We start from the raw sequence: 22169 nt of genomic DNA, 5'->3' as shown, positions 1-22169 counted from the left end.
GCACGGGAGACGCGAACACGCTTGTTAAAGGTGCAATACGTAACATTCAAGCATTCTAATGATTGTACTGTTTAATCGGTAGCGTTCATAAATAAGAGAATGAATACTTTAAAAAAAGGTGTATTCTACTCTGCAGTAGTCCAAGCATTCATTTCGGTTCATTTCTATGGCCTTGAGGATTTAATTTCAAATTCGTATGAAATCTTACGACTCAGGTCGTATGAAAAGCTACAAATGTGACAGAGCGGATGTGAAAGCGATCATTTATACTGGCAGTTAAATACGAAAGGCAGAACACATAAGGAGGTTGGTGGGGTGGTGAAGGCTTGCAACCTGATCTCAACGTTACCACTGGATTTTGATAAATATGACTTACAAATAGCATAATGAAGTAATTACAGCCCTCACATTTCCATAACCAAAACGCCAATGACTCACCACCAAATTCATTCATGTGAATGTATTTAATAATCAAACTTAAATGTAGGATAATATCTCATACATTTCATGTTTATCCATCTAAGATACACTTCGATAGTTTTTTTGTGGATGTTTTTCGCTCCCTCGCCTCACTTTTCTGTAAATGAAATCCGTGAAACAACGAATCAAATTTGTATGGCATGATTGCCAATTATACATGATTAATGCCTGGCAACATCTTGCTAAAAATAATTCATAAACAATCACAAAACATGTCTTTTTGTTAATATTTTTTTATGTTAATTAGTGAAAAAAGAAATCATTCACGCAATGGTTGACACTTATGTTCATGTCACATTTGCTTCCTGGTCCTTTCATCCTGGGAAGAAAAACAAACAAACAAAGTGAGTATTAAAGGAAGGTAAACGTTCAACAGAATGATAAGAGAACAAAAATGCAAAGGACAACCTGTTAGTTGACTCTGCTAGCTCTATCAGAGTAACAGCAACCAGTACCTTAATGGCATTCCCCAGCTCCTGGAGGGCCTGTTGATAGTGGGGTTCCATGCTCTTCAGGTTCTCATGCTTTATTATCTGTTTTTGGACCCCAGGGCTGCCTGCATCCACCACCATCTGAAGGAAGTTCTTTTCCTGTGAAATAGCAACCACCAGCATCACATTGAGTTAGTATGGCTCCTTATTTGTAAAGGAACTGGTCTTAGGACTCCAGGTATGTACTACAGGTATGGTAATGTGTCCTGTGCGTGAGGATACATCTACAATGCCCTCCATAAGTATTGGAAAGAGGAAGCATTTTGTCTTCTTTGAGCTCTATACTCCAACCGTGGATTTGAAATCAAACAATTACTACAAGGTTAAAGTAGAGATTCTCAGCTTACATTTTTATACATAGTCCCCCTATTTCAGGGCACCGAAAGTATTGGAAAATTGGCTTGACAGGTGTTTCTGGTTAGTCAGGTGTGTGCCTTCACATCATTTGTGCAGGCATAAGAGAGCTGTTAATGTCTAGTATTGATTCTAGACTTTGCATTTGCCTTTGGAGTCTGGTATTGGTGTCTTTCAACATGAGGATCAAAGAGACGTCAAGGAAGCCATTATCAGGGATGCAAACTGGTTATGGGTGGAAAAGGTGAGAACAATGCAGTGAGAACTGCTAGGGGGGTCTGAGGGCAAAAAAGCATTTGCCCAAGACTTACAGCATACCACCTCATCTGTGAAACATGGTGGAGGGGTGCTATGGTTTGGGCACATATACAGTACTTGTATATATTAACTTGTCTTATGATTGATGACAGCAGCAGCATTGATGATGTTGAAGAATACATTCTGCTGACAGCAGCAGCAGAATGTATTCTGAAGGTACAGAAACATCTTGTCTGTTACATTAAGTACAAGCAAATGCCTCTAAAAACTTTCTAAAAAACCCCCCATTGAATTAAAGCCGATAATCTCAACTTTGACCCCATAGTAATTGTTTGATTTCAAATCCAAAATGTTGGTGTATAGAGCTAAAAGAAGACAACATATTTCCTCTTTCCAATACTCATGGAGGGCACTGTATCTCACCTGAACTCCCAAAAGAAATGTGAAAGCCAGTCCAGCTTTGCCTGCTCTGGCAGTCCTCCCAATCCTGCATAAAAACAGAGATATCATAGAAAGGCTGAAAGTCTCAGTGTGAAGAATATTGCATACAACAGCTACAGCATACTACAGTAACTGTGCTTGTGGGAATATATTGTGTTATGTATATCATAAAAGAAAGTTTATTGAATGAATAACAACGCTAACTTACCTGTGAATGTACGTCCTGATGAACTGTGGTGCATCGTAGTTCACAACACATTTCACCCCCGCCACATCAATGCCTCTGGCAGCAGCATCTGTGCTGATCAAGCTTAAACAAAAAAAGAAAACATATTTTTGAAGAAATGGTAGGGCAAACAGGGTGTTCGATTATTATGTAAGCATACTTACAGTTGGATCTTTCCCTGTTCAAAATCTTTGAGTGTTCTCTTTCTCTCATTGGGGGAAAGTCTTGAGGAGAACTCAGCTGCCTGCACCCCACCAAAAAGCTGCACCAGCAGGTACAGTCTGTCAGACAAAGCAGAGATTAAGTCAGCTGAAACCACACAAATAGCAGTGGACAGTAACGACAGAAACAAGATTCACCTGACCTGTGAGCAGCTTCTCTGGAATTGGTGAAGCACAGCACAGGACTAAACTTCAGACGTAGTATGAAGTGCAGAATGAGGAGGGGCTTCTTACTCAGAGTGCAGGGTACGTAGTACTCCTATAGAAGAGATCACAATGACACATCCATCTTGCACATAGATTCAATAACACATCAACCTTCTGAGACATTTGGACTACCTGAAAAGGAACTTACGGTCAGACCCTCTGGGAAGTTGAATCTGTCTTGAGACTGGGATGTCACAGGGGTTGTTGAGGCACCTTCTGAGGTCGATTGGCTCGTAGGGAAGCTGTGCACAGAGCTAAAGAGTCTGGGCTGGTGCAAGCCTAGCTGCTGCAACTTTTCTGGATTCTGAGTCAGTGTGGCTGAGAACAGAAGCTTCTGCAGTGGAATCTGAGGGGGTGACAAGCTGCAAAACGTACATATCTATTTTACATTAATTCAAATCTAGATTACATGTAGATTAAACGGACAAATCATGGGTGTATTCTCTCCAATAAAAACATTGTATTTAGTGCGGCATTCATACAGAATATTGTCTGAGGGAGTGCTCAAGTCTTACCTTGCTGCTGTGATGTGTGCTGGTTCAGTCCTCTTGAAGATTGAGGCTGCATCAGGACCACTCCCAGATCTGTAAACTGCTTTTGTCACCTGACTGAGCCATGACTGGTGCATGCTGTCAATCATCCGATCTGCCTCATCAATGATCTACATTAAATGATAAATATTTACCAAAATCACATCAATGATGTACTCTAATATGGTTTGTAGTCATGATAACCTCACACCTACAATTGAATTAAAGTATTGGTGTTAGTAACTCACAAGGAATCGGAGGTATTCAAGCCTGAAGTCAGCATTCTTATTGATATGATCAACTAGTCTGCCAGGAGTTGCAACAACAATGTCTGCCAAACTTTTGCTGAGTCCACCTCTGTAAGAAAGGAACATATGCTTCAGAAATTGCCTTTTGCTTTAAATTCTGACGTTATTAAAGCACAAAGAGTGAAACTTAGCTCCAACCACAATATAATATAATAGTCTATTGACCTGTTTTCTGACAGCGATGCCTGCTCAGCTGCAAATGACTTTTGACCAGTGATCATGACCACTTTCAGGCTGGTGCCCTCTGCATATGAAGTGAAGACCTTACAAACCTGCATGAGAGAAAACATTTTTTTAATTTATGTTTTTAGGGCATTTCTGCTTTATTGGGATAGAGACAGTAGAGACTGACAGGAAGGATGGGTGAGAGAGAGGAGAAATGACATGCAAGATATGTCAAGGGTCGGAATCGAACCAGGAACCTTGCGATGATGTGGTAAGCGCATTAGTGTGCTACGCCACTAAGCGCCCCCAGAGAAAACATTTTCATACGTTTTTTAAATGATCAAGCTACCCCAAATTATCACAACTTATCACCATCATCATGCCACTTAAAAATGTTTTTTTTTAGTTACCTGTTGTGCAAGCTCTTTGGTGGGCAGCACTGCTAAAACCCGGACTTCACAGACAACTCTTTCCATCAGTGCCTAGAATGACACAGGAAAATGTGTCAAATAAAAAAAAATGCACTTCCACTTTATGAAAAGACCACATGCAAATCACAGAATGAAGTTTACGCGAAATCCATTTTTATGTGTATTTCTGGTAAAACCACAATGCATACCGCCTCGAACTATCACAATTTGCAAGGTATGTGTTTACTTTCTAAAAAAAGTTAAAATACATCAGATGAGAGTTTTTGCACTCTACTAACCTACTCTACTATGCCAGTGATTCCCAGAGCAGCACACTCTAGCACTGTTCAACAGAAGGACCTCGCAAGGAGGGAGAGGGACATTTTGGGAGTTGTAGGAATTGACTCAAATGGGCAATTTGGAAGATCAGGGCATTCAAAGCGAGATATCTTGACTCAGAGATTTGAAAACGCAATCTTTTGTGAATGTGTCTACTATTGAATAATGAAAACAACAAATCCACTGGATTACTGGGTAAAATTCCACTTTAACAGTTAGTGGCATAATTCATACCTGAATAACAGGTATAACGAATGCCAAAGTCTTGCCACTCCCCGTTGGTGCAGATACACATATGTCTCTGGGCTTGTACCCGCCTCTTCCAATCAGTAGGCCATGGCACACACTCTCTAAAATGGATGGGATGACCTCTGCTTGCACTTTACAGGGAACACAAAAGAAGTTCAATGGGGTGTTATATTCCAGGCAGTGTATGGTCATTTTTAAACATTATTTTAAACTTCCACTGCTTTATAGCAACTAACCTGGAAATAGGTTCTGAATTCCATTGCTTTTGAGTTTCTGTACAAGTTTTGTGCAAATCCCTGGGACATCAGAGATGGGGACCAGGTTGCTTTTAATGTCTCTCTGGATCACATCTGGCTGAGCAAGCCACAGGGGCAAGACTCGGTGTACCTAACACAGAAAAATAAATCAGATACATAATTATGAAAAAATCCCTTAGAAATGAATGCACTGATGCACTTGACTTTAACAAACTGATACTGACTACCTTTTGGACATTTTTTTTCTCAAATCCTCCCAAAATGGTGAAACCAGTCTGAGGAGAACCCTTCTCTGTTTCCTGTTTGGATTGATCCGTATGCATTTCCTCTTCTTCTTTCTCCTTATCATTTTCAGACTGTTCTCTCTTGTCAGCCTCTTGCAGGTTTTTTTTCTTTATGCCAACTGATGTCTCTTTCTTCACCCCATCTAAAACACCCGGGAGATAATAAAAAAATATATATATATTGTGCAACACGTATGCAGATGATGCATAGAGAAAATACTTATTACAAATAATCTCACAAATGTCAATGTGTGAGAATTAAATATAACCAGACAACACACCTGTGTCCTCATCTGTCAACTGTATATTTGTGTCTCTCTTCTTCTCCTTCTTCTTCTTCTTCTTCTTCTTCAATACATCAATGCCCTCAGTTGGACAGTCATTATCCACAGCATCAGGGGCAGGTGGGGACACTGCTTGATTTCCTTCGCCTTTCCTCTTCTTTAAGGGTTCTGTTTCCTCAATTTTGTCTCCCTTGATTTTTCTTTTCTTTTTCACAATCGTGTCTATCTCCGACTGAACTGGCATTTTTGACTTTGTCTGAGATTGATTTGCCAACCTCTGTTGCTCCCTGTCTTTGGCCTTCCTCTGAAGCTTGTCCAACAAAGCTTTGGATCGGGATTCATTGCTAGGGCCACCATCTTCCTCATCTCCAAGGTACCTGGGAGAGGCATGATGGTTATGAATAATGTATACATCAGATATCTACGGACAGATTAGCCAAGACACCCTCCATCCAGAGAGACTGTTTGACTGCCAGTCTCGTCTCGCCTCGATATGGAGGATGTCCCGGCTAGAGTAGAAACACAATTAAAAACATATTGATTCAACATACCTATTAACAACGAACAGTGACATTTTATAATGTAGAGAGGGGCAAGATGTGGACGTTCATGTAGCAAGCTACCCGGTATCTAGCTCAGCTGTAAATCAAGAGATGTATGGATGCCTAGATTACTTTTTCGCTTGTCGTCTTCAATATTTACATTCGTCCTTACACGTGTCTTGACAGGCGCTATTAGATGACGTTGCACGTCGGTCGCTTTTTTGATTACACAAGAAGGACCTTCTAAATTTAGGGCCGTTTATTTTCTAAAAGTCTAGTGTGACTAATAGAGGTACTTTTAGAGTTCCATCTTTTTAATATGTTGACTATTTAAATAAATATTATACGTGGGGTTTTAAAACTGACGTAAGACTGACGTAATTGCAACTCCTTCCCTCTTATTTGATTTTCCTCCACTCTCATTTGTAGCCATCCAAATGACGTTGCCCAATGAAAACGAATGATGAGATTTGCGCAAAAAATTCAAACGCTGCTCACTCAACGGCAGTCAAATCAGACGTTATTAAACACTGAATGCAACCACAGAGTGAATGGAATAGCATGAGAACGGACGTTCCTTTATCTAGTCTAGCTACAGTACGATGGCAGAAGAATCAGCTGTCAAAGTCTCTGTAAGGGTTCGGCCTCTGATACAAAGGTGAGGTGATTTTCTATACGTTTAACTTAGTTAAGAAATAAATTCATTCAATTTTCTGGTTATGACCAGGCAGGGAGCTACTGTACTGCTACTATTAGTACTACCAAAAGAGTATTTGGGTAGCTAGCTACAGCTAGCTGTTAGCGGGCAGAGACGCTTAACAATATCTTGTCAAAGGTTGATGACGGGCTAACATTGGGTAATCAATCCATTAAGTAGCTAACAAATAACTCTTTTTCGGGTGTCCTCTCTTGGAAGGGAGGAAGCTGTTGCAGACAGTTCCGAGCCAGTGAAGTTGTATTGGAAATCTGATAAGCATTCAATTCATCAGGTTGACGATGGAAATCTTACTAAAAACTTTACTTTCGGTGAGTATACAGTTAATTTATGGTGGGAATGAATACAGTTGTATATCAGGTGAAGCTAATGACTCTTTTATACACTTCTAGCCATTCATTTCCTGACTCGATTAAGAGCTACTACTACTGGCTAGACACATTATAATGTTCCTTGTTTACTATCTCATCTGAGTCTGTTTGTAAGTTATAACTAGCTAAATTATATTACAAGACAATTTGTCTAACTTTCATCCTTATTTGTTTTCCAGACAGAGTATTTAGTGCTGAAGAAACAACTGATCAGCTGTACCAGGACATTGCAAAGCCTCTTGTTGTCTCCACTGTTGAAGGATACAATGGTAAGGGTTTGTGTGGAAAGGTCAAAAGATGTATCTGAATAGTACATTTGTTTTGGTTGATGAGATTTCTCTTCAAATGCCTCATTGTATTTTCAGGAACAATATTTGCTTATGGACAAACTTCATCTGGGAAGACTTTCACCATGATGGGGAGCACTCTTACTCCAGGAGTGATACCTCTTGCCATGGAGGATGTCTTCCAGACGATCAAAAATGTGAGAATTGGAACATTGTTTTCAATGATATCATTGCAAACAGTGTACTGTAGTGCTCTAAGTTATTTGCTTTCCTCTTTAGTGTCCAAAAAAGGAGTTCCTGCTGAGGGTGTCCTACATGGAAATCTACAATGAAACTGTGACAGATTTGCTCTGTGACAGCTGGAAAAGGAAACCTTTAGAAATCCGTGAGGGAAACAATGTAAGTGTTCTAGCAAGAGATTTTTTTAAGGAAGAGATATATAATGGTGTATTATAGTGTAATTGTACATTCAAAATGCCTGTCTTTACAGAAAAATGTCTATGTGGCTGACCTAACTGAGGAATTGGTGACATCTCCTGAGCAAGCCCTTTCCTGGATCAAAAAAGGAGAAAGTAAAGTACTATTAATTCATGTCAATTATCATTGCAGGCATCATTCTCCTCTGCATTTATTCACTATTCTATTTGTTGTTACATTTACCCTCTAGAAAATCGCCATTATGGAGCAACTAAAATGAACCAACGAAGCAGTCGCTCGCACACCATTTTTCGCATGGTAAGACTGTTACACTGTTATATTTGAGGGTAGGCCTCGATGTCTGTAGATTTGTGTGCTGGAGATGATGGTGATGTTTTTCTCAGATCCTGGAGAGCAGAGAGAGGAATGAACCTGGGGAAAATGCAGACGGAGCCATTATTGTTTCCCATTTGGTAAGCTGCCATTGCCAAATGTGTATTTATATCTTCCGTTTTGAGTCTTTTCTTACCAGTCTCCCCATTTCATGTAGAATTTGGTTGACCTTGCTGGGGCTGAGAGAGCAAGTCAAACTGGAGCTGAAGGTAAGCTGTGTAGAAGAGCACAATTGAATAATGATTATTATGCCATTGTTACACAAATGTGAAAGAACAAGTGTTGAAGTGTAAATATAGCTCAAATACCTGTTTTTGATATTTTTTAGGTGCACGTCTCAAGGAAGGATGTAATATAAATCGCAGCCTGTTCACACTTGGTCAAGTGATCAAGAAACTGTCTGATGAGAGCCAGAAGTAGGTATAAGTCCTTGAAATATGTATTTCATTTGTTCATATTTTCACTGCCTTTTAATAATGTCATTCTCTCCTTTCAGGGGTTTCACAAACTACAGGGACAGCAAACTCACCCGCATCCTCCAAAATTCCTTGGGTGGAAATGCAAAAACTGTCATCATCTGCACAATCACCCCTGTTGCTTTAGAGGAAACACTTAGCACTCTACAAGTGGGTGAAATTTATATCTTTGGACATCCTAAATCCTTACTTTCAATGCTTAATGTCAAACAAAGATAACTACTGTAGTGTGTCTAACCTTCTCTGTTATCTAGTTTGCTAGTGCAGCAAAGAACATGAAGAATGATCCTCATGTCACAGAGGTTTCTGATGATGGAGCTCTTCTGAGAAGATACAGAAATGAAATTGATGACCTCAAGCGCCGACTTACTGAGGCAAGTCTAACTGTGCATGCTATTGAGACCGTATTCTCTAGCCATGCAACCTGCTGTCCTTCTAAAAGGACAATTTGAACAAATATTAATATTTAGGTATAAATCATTGAGAAATATAATTGCTTGCAAAACCCTATTTTTGTGCACATCACCTTTAGGTTTCTTCAGTCACACAAACAACCGCGACCGAGAAGGAGAGTCTATCCCAGCTTTTACAAGAGAAGGATCAGCTCCAAAGAGAACAAGAGGACAGGATTAGGAATTTGACCAAACTTCTTGTGACTTCCTCAAATTTTGTCCCTGTCAAGAAGGTAGCTTCTAAGTGCCCTTTGAACTGTATGTGGCTGATTTCTCCCTTTTTAAACTGCTCTTAGTCTGTTCTCTTGTCTATTTTATGTTTTATCCATGTTAAGATGCCGAAACGGAGGGTTACATGGGGTGGAAAGCTGGTTAAGGTTGCGCAGTCCTCAGACTTTGATGTTGGGGTGTCTGACCTAAGTTTTGCGGAGCCCTTTCTCAAAAAGAGAAAAGCAAATATTTCTGCCTTGATAGAGCAGAATGAAGGTAAGCATGACATCTAGTTTGGTAATATTGACAGCTTTTTCTCTGCTATTTGCAGTATACCAACACTTTTTACTATTCTGGCACATAGCATTATGCTTAATATCTTGTTTTCCTGTGTGTATTCACAGATGAGGAATTTGATTCCCGTTGGGATATTCTTGATGAGCGTACCTTCGATATGGAAATGAACCAAAGCAATGTGACGGCACGCAGTTTTGCAGAAAGGTGAACACTAGATTATTGAAGTTTTCATCTTGCACATTCTCTTTTACATTGTCATTCATTCTTATACTCATATTCCACCATGCTCTTGTTTTCTAGTGATTTGTGTTCTCCAAACCGGCTAAGCGAATTGTCTGACAAGTTATCGTGTCTAGAGCTGCAGCTGGAAGCTGAGACACAGCAGAAGAGGGAAGCCATGGACAAAGTGGAGACTTTTGAGAGCAGGATTGCTGAGCTGGAGAGACAGCTGGAAGAAAAGTCACAAAAGCCCTCTGAATCACAGGAACAGGTTAGCAGTTACCAATGCCTTCTCACTTGAAATCCCTGAAAGGACATGCAGAAATGTTCTAACTGTTATATTTCTTCACAGTTGACGAGACAATTTGAGGAGACCATCCAACTCTGTGAGAAGTTAGTGCATGAGAAGGTGGGTTTATTTTGTTGGTTTGTCTGAATTCTCTCACCTCATCCATACTTACTTGATCGTAGCATCATTAAGATATTACTTGCATACATAAGTATCTGCTATTAGAACATTCCCACAAATATGAGTCTACAGTATGTATACTACTTCGAGCTGTCGAAAGTCCTCTTGAAGGACACAAAATCATCTCCATGGCATGCTGTCTGTCAACAGGAAATTATCGCTGCTGAGCTAGACTATCTTAGACAGGAGATGGAAGAAAGGAAAGAGTTGGATGAGTTCAATTCTCTGGAGGATGACAGTAAAAAAGAACATGAGGTGATGTATTATGTATGCCTAAATGGTTCATCTGTCAGGGGGGGTTGAGATTTGCGAGGTGAATGCAAACCTGTTTCAGTGTAATGAACAGGAATGGATGTACAGTAAAAGTCAATTGGAAGTCTATGAGAATACAAGGGGCAAGTATAATCCAGTCATTGGGATTATCAGATGGTGCATTGGGGTGGGTTTTGATGGTGATGCACTTGTGACTTTACTTTTGCTGTGCTTTGAATATCCTTACAGAAAGAACTACTGAATGAAATGTCTTCCCTAAAGAAGGCCATTAGGACCTCTGAACTCAAATGTCAAGAGTTTGAGGTGAGCAGGGTGTGAGGAGTGCAACAAGCTGTCTGTCTGTTTTGTCAATGGGTGCAAGGTTGCTTTGATGTTTACTGATTTCCAAATATTATCCCCTTAGTCCAATCTATTGGCAATGTCTAAGGAGCTGAAAAAGAAAGAAGAGTTGGCAGAAGAGCTACAAAGTTTGGTATGTTAAATGTATTCTAGTTTATTGATTTGCACCTAAAGCGCTCACAATGAGTACACTTGCATTGTCAGGGGTAAACAATTATCACCCTCTCCACTTTCAGAGCGGCAAGGATTTGGTCCAACAAGTAAAGCAGCTGCGGCGCTCTCTGGATGATGCTGAGGGGCTCAGTCGTGATACCAAGAAGGAATGGGCTATTCTTCGCAGTGAAAATATTTCTCTCAAGGAGAGGGATGTAAGTCTTCCTTCAATTCTGTGCTAATGTGTCACTCAGACTCCAGTCTGTAGTTGAATGCAAACTGCACTCACTGTATTGGTATAACTGTTATTGAATTGCCAGTTTGGGATGGCCTAACTCATACAATGCCAGTTTGGGTTGTCCTAACTCATACAATGGCCTAACTCATACATTGGCCTTTAAGGAGACCCTAACTGCCAGCTATGAGAAGATGGAGGCAGAGGTGAATGGCCTTCACTATCAGCTGGAGACAGAAAGGTCCCGCTTCAAAAAGATGCAGGTCGACCTCCAGAGGGAGTTACAAGGGGCCTTTGAAGAGAACACCAAGCTTACCACTCTAATGGATGGAAAAGTTCCTAAAAGTATGTCTTGTGTTGAGTGTGATTTGGTTGGCTTTACCTTTCTCTTTCAATGTATTTGCTTGTGCTACAGTTTCTAAATACCAAATGACCTATCTAAGATGGAGTCTCCCCTTTTCTTGTAGATCTTATAGACAGCATTGAACTTGAGAGAACAGTTGCTGACCTGAAGAAAGAGCTTGGGAAGTCTCAGGAAGATGAGAGAGCCCTACAAGCTAAGGTGGAGGATTTGAGTGCACTCCAGGGCCTTCCAGACAAAGTGGACGGTCTGATGAAGCAGGTGAACACTGTATTTGATACAGACTTAAGTTTTTATAGAAATTGTTATCTTTATCCATTACTAACTCTACCTCTCTCTGGGTCTCCAGATATGTGACATGACTCAGGAGCTTTATGCAGTCCAAGTAGAGAGGGACAGCCTGGTCTCAGCTAAGGCTTGCAGTGATGAGGAAGCACAGCAGCTCCGAGAAGGTCTCCAGAGTTCCCAAGAGCAGCTTCTTAAACTGCAAGATGACCTGAGCATCTCAGAGCTGAGGGAAAATGACCTAACCCAGCAGCATACTAACATTACTGAGAAACTGGAGACACTTCGTATGGACTTGGAGCGCTCCTCTGTGGAAAACAGCCAGCTTCTTACTACAGTGGAAGAGTCAAGCCTGAGAGTAAGTTTGTGTCTTCTCTTTGGTAATAATGGTGTATTAGTAGCATCTGTAAATGCAGCAACAAAGAAGAATCTACTCTAAGATACTGTGTATCTCAATTGTGAAAATGTATTACTGAATCAACTGTTGGTGTATCTGGTGTATTTCTCCACATGCAGCTGTCCTAATGCAGCTGTTTAGCTTTGCATGCTTCTTTCTATTAACTATTTGTACTCTTCAATTCAGCTTAAGGACAGTGATGAACATCAGGCATCAATGGCAGAGAAACTTTGTGAAGTGCAACAGCTGGTGAACGAATTGGAGAAAAAGCTTGCTTCCAGTGAATCATCCAGGATTACAGAGGAGCAATCTGGCGAAGAACTCAAAGTACAGGTGCAGTGCAGCCCAAAATGACTAATTCCAGATAAGTCTCTTCTGGTATCCACAATGTCTAATTTGGCTTGTTCATTCTACAGATAACCCAGTTGAGTGAGGAGCTGGAGTCTGTGCGGGCTGAGAGAGACCACCTCCAGTCTGAGAAGACTGACAGCCCTCAGAATCATGCAGAGGAGTTGAAGAAGCAGCTCTCTAATGTGACTTCTCTCACTGAGGAGAGAAACCAACTCCAGGAGATACTGGAAGGAGTGAGAGAGGAGAGGAACCAACTCAAGATGGACCTAGAGGAAAATGTGGAGATGGTGAGCAATCGTAGCAAAATCTCAATATTTAGGAAAGTGATCCGAGAAGGCATTTTGGTTGTACAAGTTTGCCTTGTATTGTTCACTTTTATTGTATTTGCAGATGATTGAAAACCAGCAGGAGCTCAGGACAGCCATCGAAAAGAATCAGGAGCAACAGGAAAAGATTAAGCACATGGAGACAGTGCAGATTTCTAACCTGGACAGCCTTGTCAGTGAGGAGAGTCTGCCACTCCTGGAGGTGCTGCAAAATCAGGTAAGATTGGGGGTTCTTTTTTGCACTTAACTTAATTGAGTCAATTTTAGAGGGTAGATCCTAATATAAAAACTAACTGCTCTCCTCAGATCACTCAGTTGAGTGAGGAGCTTGAGTCTGTGCGTGCTGAGAGAGACCACCTCCAGTCTGAGAAGACTGACAGCCCTCAGAATCATGCAGAGCAGTTGCAGAAGCTGCTCTCTAATGTGACTTCTCTCACGGAGGAGAGAAACCAGCTCCAGGAGATACTGGAGGGAGTGAGAGAGGAGAGGAACCAACTCAAGATGGACCTGGAGGAAAATGTGGAGATGGTGAGAGCTGTACCTGAATTGATTGATGCTTCTCTCTTGAATTCCTATGTAGGCCTGAGTTGAACTGATTTCATCCTGTCTTCTCAGTGTGTGGCGACTCGGTCAGATCTCTGTTATGCCCAAGAGGATCTCAGAGAGCAGCTGACCTCTGACCAGCAGACCCAAGCCTCTGATAATGGGTCTTTGTTGCATGAGAAGGTGACTTAACTACTTTAACTGGTCTCCTGACATTCAAGTAGCAATAATTCAAGTCCCTAAAAGGCTTGAGGCGTTGATAGGTTAAGATTTTTTTTTCTTATTCTTTCTGCAGATGAAGGCTATTAATGAGGAGCTGGAGTCTGTGTGTGCTGAGAGAGACCTCCTCCTGACTGAGAAGACGTCCAGCTCTCGGAATCATGGTGAGGAGTTGGAGAAGCTGCTCTCTAATGGGACTTCTCTCACTGAGGAGAGAAACCAGCTCCAGGAGATACTGGAGGGAGTGAGGGAGGAGAGGAACCAACTGGAGAGAGACTTGCAGGAAAATATTGAGATGGTGAGAGCTGAACTTGAATTGACTGAAGCTTTTCTCTTGAATTCCTACAGTATACAACCATGAGTTTAACTAATTTCATGCTGTCTTCTCAGTGTGTGGAGACTTAGTCAGATGTCTGTTATGCCCAAGAGGATCTCAGACAACAGCTGAACTCTGACCAGCAGATCCCAAGCCTCTGATAATGGGTCTTGATTTGTTTTCATTTGCTTTCTGCAGATGAAGGCTGTCAATGAGGAGCTGGAGTCTGTGCGGGCTGAGAGAGACCACCTCCAGTCTGAGAAGACTGACAGCCCTCCGAATCATGCAGAGGAGTTGGAGAAGCTGCTCTCTAATGTGACTTCTCTCACTGAGGAGAGAAACCAGCTCCAGGAGATACTGGAGGGAGTGAGAGAGGAGAGGAACCAAGTCAAGATGGACCTGGAGGAAAATGTGGAGATGGTGAGTCTGAATTATTTTACTCTGTGAGGTCCATTTGTCTGCATTTTCATACAGCAATTTATTTTAGTAAGGATTTGAGATGGAACTGCTCTTTGAACAGGTCATACAGGTCCAGGAGGAGCTGAAACAAAAACAACACCTGAACCCAGAACTGCTGGCGGAAAAAGATTCTCAACTTCAAAAAGTCAGTCACAGCTCATTTTAACTTAAGGTATGGACAGGATCATTAAAAATACAATATTTTAAGTGTGACATTTTACCATTTACGCAGATACAGCAACTAGAGGTGGCACTTGAGACCATGAAAGAGGAGAGAAACCAGTTGAACAGTGACCTGCAGCAAAATATGGAGATGGTGAGGGCTTGTCCATGTTAACTACGCTGTGTTTAGTCATGCAGCAGTTTCACTTTGGTGATGTAAACAAAGGTATTTGTGATGACTTAACAAATTATTCTCTGCTTTTTAGGCTGCTGAGGCGCAAGGTTCTTTATATTCCATCCAAGAGGAGCTCAGACAACAAAAACAGTTGAACTCCGACCTTGACAGCCAAAGTTTGGAGAGGGAGGCTTGTCTAGAACAGCAGGTTATTTATTTTGAGTGCTTGTTTTTTAACATGATGTTTCTTCAATTGTGCTGGAGTTGGTGATGATGAACTCATGCTTTCCCTTTTAAAGATGAAGGAACTGAATGAGGCGCTTTTATCTGCACGTGCTGAGCTAGACCGTCTACAACTCCAGTCTGAGAAGACCGACAGCCCTCCGAATCATGCAGAGGAGTTGGAGAAGCTGCTGTCTAATGTGACTTCTCTCACTGAGGAGAGAAACCAGCTCCAGGAGATACTGGAGGGAGTGAGAGAGGAGAGGAACCAACTCAAGATGGACCTGGAGGAAAATGTGGAGATGGTGAGGACGACACACGTGCGTGTGCACATACACACACACACATACATGCGCTCAAGCACTTAATGCATTATCTTTCTGCATTTTTAATACAACAGTAGAGCTGACAATGAAATTGTTGTACACATTTTTTTTTAAAGATTGTACTTTGCACTTAAACCCTATTTTTCTGTTAATGAGATGAATATGTCAACCACTGTTTTTAGATGATTGAGAATCAAGAGGAACTAAGGGAGGGTCAAGAGAAGATCAGAGCACTACAAGAGAAAATACAACACTTGAATACACAGATTAAGACTAGCTTGGACAATGAAAATAGTTCAGAGAATGTATCCCATCTTGCAGAGCTGCAAAACCAGGTAAGGTCATTTGTCACCATGTCATACTATATATAGGCAGCCAATTTTGTGCAAGTTCAAGATTAAAATGTTTGCCTTATTTAACCCCACAGATCACTCAGTTGAGGGAGGAGATGGAGTCTGTGCATGTTGAGAGAGACCGTCTCCAGTCTGAGAAGACAGACAGCCATCAGAATCATGCAGAGGAGTTGGAGAAGCTGCTCTCTAATGTGACTTCTCTCACGGAGGAGAGAAACCAGCTCCAGGAGATACTGGAGGGAGTGAGAGAGGAGAGGAACCAACTCAAGATGGACCTGGAGGAAAATGTGGAGATGGTGAGTGAACTGTGTTGTATGCTAAGAGGTGTCAGATTCTTTTTATTCTCTAGTTGTGGATAGGGATTGAAGATGTATTTGCTTTTTTCAGGTCAAAGAGGTCCAGGCAGAGCTGAAACAGCAACAACATCTGAACTCAGAACAGCAGGCTGAGACAGAACAGCAAGAAACCCAACTTCAGCAACAAGTAAGTCTGTCTATACCCAGGTAATGTTAGAACATTGAGACTGGGGAGGTTTCATCTGTTTTTGTAAACCATTTGTACAGATACAGCATTTTGGAGAGGAACTGGAAACCATTCAATGCGAGAGAAACCAGTTGAAGAATGACCTGCAGGAAAATACAGAGATGGTAAGAGTATGCCCAAATGTTTTTGTCAGCTACGCCTCATTGGCTTTGATTTTGATCACATACAATATTTATTATATTGGTCTCTATTTATACATCTTACATATGTAACATACTGTAAGACATATTGCCCTTGTTCAACTGTACATATCATATTGATATTCATCTCATGTTTATTCACTTATTATATTAATTTCATTATACCCACTGTAATACCTATACTGTAATACCATGCACTGTCTACAATATCATGTCTTTTGCACTTATGCCACTGTTTGGTTATCTGGTTAGATGCCAAACTGCATTTCATTGTCTCAGCACTTGTACTCTGTGCAATGACAAAGTCTAATATCTAATCTAATCTTTGACCTGACAAACTTTTTCATTTTAGGCTGCTGAGACCCAAGGTCTTTTACACAACATTCAAGAGGAGCTCAGACAACAGAAGCAATTGAACTCTGACCTTGAGAGTGAAAAGTTAGAGAAGGAGTCTCATCTAGAACAGCAGGTAAAAGATCTTTCAGCATTTTTTTGTTACCTTTTCAAGTCCAACATCGAGTTAGAAAAGTTTGTTACTTCTCAATGATTATATGACAATATTAACAAATTACATAACAGAATAAATATCCTACACATGATACACAGCATGACATCATAGGATATTTAAATGCCATCTCTCACCATTCTCTCCCTCGATAAAGGCTAAACAACTGAGTGAGGAGCTGGAGTCTGTGTGTGCTGAGAGAGACCACCTCCAGTCTGAGAAGACTGACAGCCCTCAGAATCATGCAGAGCAGTTGCAGAAGCTGCTCTCTAATGTGACTTCTCTCACTGAGGAGAGAAACCAGCTCCAGGAGATACTGGAGGGAGTGAGAGAGGAGAGGAACCAACTCAAGATGGACCTGGAGGAAAATGTGGAGATGGTGAGTCTGAATTATACAATCTCTGAAATATTCATTGGTCATTATTTTTCTTTGACTAATACGTTCTACTGTATGTTGTTCAGGTCACAAAAGACAGGGAGGAGTTGAAACAGCAGCAGCATCTCAACACAGAGCAGCAAGCTGAGATGGAGCAACTACAGGCCCAACTTATACAAAAACTTAAACAAGTATGTCAGTGTCTGCATATCCAAGTGATTGTCTTTTTGTGTTGGTCTAGTTTTGACAATGCGATCCCGCTTTCAACTATTTGTTCAGATACAGCAGCTGGAGGAGGAACATTCAGATACGAGTGATGAGAGGACCCAGCTCAAGAGAGACCTGCAAGAGAATGTGGAGATGGTGAGTCTGAATTGTGTTACATTATGAGTATTCATGATTTCTGTATTTTTACTTCTGAGTTGTTCTATGAATTAGTTATCTCACTAAATAAACATCTTTCTCCAGGTCACACACATCCAGGCAACATTAAAACAGCAGCAAGACCTGAACTCAGAACAGCAGGCTGAGAGAGACCAACAAGAGGCCCAACTTAACTTACAAGTCAGTAATGGTCTCTCTCAAACTTTTACATACCACATGGTATAAGGAAGTGTTTTTTGGGCTCAACCAACTCATGCACTTGATAAGCAATTGGAGCAATTATTTTCTTTTTCTTTGATTCACCTTAGATGAAGCAGCTTGAGGACGAATTACAAGGGTTCAAAGATGGGCAGCTTGGCTTCAAAGCTGAAGTCGAAAACTCACATCAGGGACTGAGCCTGAGACTGGACAATTCTGCTCAGCAAATTCAGGTGGTGTATCATGTTTGTATTTTATGATCTGCAAAATTGCATCTTTTTCTAACAGCAATATAAACAACAATCATATTTCCCTTCGCAGATGTCCCTTAAGAGGTTCCAGCTGTTCATAGATCGAGCTTCACAGCAAGGACATGTGCCCCTGGCCGATGCTACGCGAGTGGGAAATGCACTCGTATTTAAACTGTTGCCCCATCTGCCAAAGCCTATGAAACAGACCTACGACAATGTCAATAGATGTACAATTGAGATCACTAATGTGCTGTGGGCTACAACAGTAAGATTATCACTCATTCACAATTGTTTCTATTTCATTATGAACACCAATTAGTGAACACTGTTTACTGATTTGCTGCAAATCCTTTTCAGCATGTGTTGGAGCAGTTTGCTATGGATTACAAAGAGCAGTTTGAAGGTCTGGTCCAGCATGACTTGGCTATGTTTGAGGAGAGGAGACTGCAGGATGTGCTCCTCTGTAGAGCCCAAGCACCCAGTTACTCAGTGAAGGAAGATGATCTCCAGGCAATCTGGGATCAGAGACTCTCAGAGCTTCTGGAGAAGAGAGGAGAGTACATTCAGGTAGGTCACCCTTACTTTACTACAGATTCCCTCATTCATTTGGATTAAATCTGAGTTGTAAGGGTGAGAGAACACAAGGTATATTTCTATCTCAGAAAATGACCAGGGCTTTGGAGCAGCTAGAGGAAAGTGTGGCTATGTACCCGGAGGAGCTGAGGGAGCAGGAGAGGACCAATGAGGAGCTGAGGGCTCAGTGCATGGCCCAATCACCTGACTTGTCAGCAGTTGAAAGCATCATGAATCGAGAGCTTGCCCGACGCTCCATTGTGGCACAGGGCATGAGGAGGGCTCTTCAGGTAAATAACACACAACATCAATTATCTTCAGCCTCACCACACAAGAAATGTATAGTGAATAGCATCATCAGGGCTATGCTTGGTGTAATAATTTGTCAACTTGCAGGGATTGCAAGAAGATCACACAGGCCTGGTCAGAGAGCTGGAGCTGGTCAGAGATCAGGCTGATTTTCAGCTGAAGGAGGAGAAGAGGAAGACCTTCACGCTGCTGCAGATGCTTGAGAGTGCTACAGTTAAGACTGAAGCCGATCTACTGAAGGACAACCAGCAACTTGTCCTGCAACTTCAGCAGTCAGAAAAAGAAATCAAGGTAAGCTACCACTTTTTAACCAGTTTTTCCATCTCATGGATAATATACAGTCGGCTGTACTTGGGTTTTATGTCTTAACCTAGATGTATTAGGAATAGAATGAGATATGACTCATGTATATTTCTGTTTGCAGGTAATGCAGATGACAGTTGACCAGCTTGAGGAGGATCAGATCAAAGTTAATGACAGACTCTCTAATCATAAAGAAGCCACCCAGCTCCTACAGACAGAGCTTCAGGACGCCTGTGTGCAAGTGCAGGAGAGGGAGGGCTCTATTCAATGCCTGAAGAAAAAACTTAGAGAGACTGAGGTACATTTTTTTTGGAGGTGGATTCTGACTCCTCATTCATGATTATTTGCGGTCTTGTCTAAGGGCCAAAACTTCGGATCTGGGGGCATAACTCAAAGTTTGGAGCAAATCTCTCATTGATCTCATCTGTTCTTTTTGGTTTTAGGCTTTTGCAAGGAGAACGGCTGCACCTAGTGCTGTTGAGCTTGAAGAGCTGAAGGCCAAAGTGTTGAAAATGGAGGTGGAACTGACTGCATCGTCCTCGAAACACCAAGAAGAGTAAGAATTGGTTTCACTATTGAAAGGAATTGTATTTGTTAGGTTTCTGGTAAATTGTAATGGTCTTGTTGAGTCTCCATTGAGTCATATGAGATGATGTATAGTCCAAGATGACATGCTGTAATTGTTCTCCCCAGGAAACTGAGGATGACCACTGTGTTGAACCACAAGGAGGAAGCCCTGAGGAAGCTGAAGGAGACTCTGAGAAAATCTCAACAGGAGGAGCAACAGTCATGTAAGTTTGTTTGCGGCACCTCGTGGCAAAGGCAGGACATAACATAATTAGCTTCAGCTAATATGGGAAATTGAAATTGAGATGACCACAAAATGCCAAGCTAATGATGAGACTTGCCCTAATAAGTATTTCTATTGCAGTCATGGAGGGTGAGGACTTGCATGCCAGACTGACCACCACCAGAGGGCGCACTGTCCAAAGTAATGTTCTCCTGCAAAAGAACGAACTTGAGGAGGAAGTGAGACAGCTTCAGAAGAAAATTGTAGAGTTGGAGAGGTAAATATTCATCTGTAGTACCATTATGATTTGACCTTTCATATATATATGATTTATGTCTCTGAGTTTTGTCCTTTGTCTTTCTGTTATAACAGCCTGGTGTCCAGTCAGCAATCAGAGATCACAAAATGGAAGAGAAGGGCCGTAAAACTGAAGACAAAGGACTTTGTAGACAAGCCTCTGTCCCCATGCACTCCAACAAAGCGACGCCTTCCCATGACCTTTGAGGGCCAGTGCCTTGACTCTCCCAAAAGGCTTCTGGATTCTCCCAAAAAGTTCCATGGCCCTCCGAAGACCACGATTCTTGACTCTCCGAAGAGCAAGTTCTTCGATATCCATCCAGGCTCTGCTTCCATGTCAATGAATTGTCCCTCACAGTTTTTTGATAACTCCAACCTTGGAACCATTCCAGGTAATCTAGGTCAAATTAACTTGGAGGTTTACCAATAGTTTTTCACCTAGTTTATATCCAGTCATTTAAATTAGTTGCCCTTATTGAAATAACATTTCTTTACCAGAGGTTTCATCCATTCCTATCATGTCAGATGTGGAGTCTGTTGAAAGTGCAGAGGATGGTAATTGGTGTCTGGGGTTTTTACAAATTGGTGCACTCTTTGGAGTACACTTTTTCTGTTAATGTCACTAGTCACACTGGTGTAATGGAGTGATTTTCTTAGGGGTTGGTAAAAGAAAGAAAAGGTGATTTATACATCATGCGTGGTTAAATATCTGTTTTCTTTCATTTCAAGCTTTGGTTCTGCATAGTGGTTTGTTTCCATTGGTGTTTTGGCTGATCTTATTATTTTTGTCTTTTCAGATGCAAGCACAATTGGAGATAAAAGGGAGGAATGGTGGCCCCTGTCACCAAAGCAAGCAGATTTATGCAAACAACAGTAAACTTTGCTTCCCTTGTGCACACTGCTGTCTGTTTTAGATGTTTTTCTGTCTTTAGTTACAGTTTTATCCTTTGAGAATTGCTATTGTTTGTCTTGTATTTGTGTAAAATAAAATTATATATCTGCTGAAGTTGTATTTCTTTTAACAACTAGCTGCAAGCTCCAGAGACAAATGTACTTGACATCCATGATTGAAAATTGTTATTTACTGTTTGCTTAGTTTAAGGGGCACAGGGAGAAAAGTGTAGAAAAACAATTACTGTAGCCTACGACCCAAATCATTTGGTACAGTAGTAGTCATTGGAAGTTTGGAAATTAGGAAGGTAAATTGAGCAAAATAAATTTTGATACAATTTGCCATTAGTAGAAGGCATTATATACACAGATGTTTGGCACTGTAACATTTTAATGTGGAAACTCATACTCAACTTCAGGCACATGTCTGTACAATAGATTATGGGAACATGTCGAAGGCAAGGTTGACTCAGGCAGAAACTGACTTGTACCCAAGAAAGGGCAAAATAGGACTAAAAAGGATTATTATACTAGTGTCATAAAGCCTGAACTAATAAGAGCTTTACAAAGGCCAGGGCTGAAGTTTATTTAATAGTGATGCAATGAATATGTAGAGTAAAAGATTATTTGACACAATTGTGTGTGTATCAGAGGAAGTCATTACTGCAGTGTTCCAAAATCTCACTTCTGATTGCTGAGGCAAAGTGGTGCAGTGCTGTGTCATTGTTGGCAAAAGGTAAGAACCTCCTCCAATTGCTAGTG

At 41.2% G+C, this 22169-nt stretch overlaps 2 protein-coding genes across 2 annotated transcripts; one reads left to right on the top strand and one right to left on the bottom strand.

Annotated features, from left to right (window-relative positions):
* Positions 1 to 551: 551 nt before the first annotated feature.
* Positions 552 to 6221, bottom strand: ddx51 (DEAD (Asp-Glu-Ala-Asp) box polypeptide 51). The gene is made up of 16 exons (XM_083672928.1): positions 6056 to 6221; positions 5502 to 5881; positions 5164 to 5363; positions 4916 to 5066; positions 4665 to 4810; positions 4092 to 4163; positions 3682 to 3788; positions 3457 to 3565; positions 3194 to 3339; positions 2827 to 3040; positions 2615 to 2730; positions 2415 to 2531; positions 2233 to 2334; positions 2007 to 2070; positions 936 to 1070; positions 552 to 799 (listed from the first exon to the last, which is right to left on the bottom strand). Exons 1-16 carry the CDS (start codon positions 6076 to 6078, stop codon positions 773 to 775), a joined length of 2109 nt encoding a protein of 702 aa, XP_083529054.1. The 5' UTR covers positions 6079 to 6221; the 3' UTR covers positions 552 to 772.
* Positions 6222 to 6564: 343 nt separating this feature from the next.
* cenpe (centromere protein E) lies at positions 6565 to 21518 on the top strand. The gene is made up of 55 exons (XM_083673040.1): positions 6565 to 6704; positions 6963 to 7072; positions 7312 to 7401; positions 7498 to 7616; positions 7699 to 7818; positions 7910 to 7991; positions 8087 to 8154; positions 8241 to 8309; positions 8387 to 8438; positions 8558 to 8645; positions 8726 to 8855; positions 8960 to 9079; positions 9238 to 9390; positions 9493 to 9643; positions 9772 to 9868; positions 9965 to 10154; positions 10236 to 10292; positions 10503 to 10607; positions 10854 to 10928; positions 11029 to 11097; positions 11201 to 11332; positions 11520 to 11697; positions 11820 to 11974; positions 12063 to 12356; positions 12582 to 12728; positions 12812 to 13033; positions 13137 to 13289; positions 13379 to 13600; positions 13688 to 13798; positions 13911 to 14132; positions 14349 to 14570; positions 14671 to 14754; positions 14842 to 14925; positions 15038 to 15154; positions 15246 to 15473; positions 15677 to 15829; positions 15922 to 16143; positions 16235 to 16330; positions 16411 to 16494; positions 16883 to 16999; positions 17193 to 17414; positions 17498 to 17602; positions 17691 to 17774; positions 17880 to 17975; positions 18104 to 18226; positions 18315 to 18509; positions 18602 to 18811; positions 18907 to 19107; positions 19214 to 19417; positions 19551 to 19727; positions 19873 to 19985; positions 20123 to 20220; positions 20361 to 20496; positions 20592 to 20908; positions 21314 to 21518. The coding sequence occupies exons 1-55, from the start codon at positions 6649 to 6651 to the stop codon at positions 21391 to 21393; spliced, it is 7605 nt and encodes a 2534-aa protein (XP_083529166.1). The 5' UTR covers positions 6565 to 6648; the 3' UTR covers positions 21394 to 21518.
* Positions 21519 to 22169: the final 651 nt, after the last annotated feature.

Source organism: Argentina silus (assembly GCF_951799395.1).
Source record: "Argentina silus genome assembly, chromosome: 7".
Lineage (NCBI taxonomy): Eukaryota > Metazoa > Chordata > Actinopteri > Argentiniformes > Argentinidae > Argentina > Argentina silus.
Note: the sequence above shows the minus strand (reverse complement) of the source record. Positions and strands in the feature narration are given on the sequence as shown.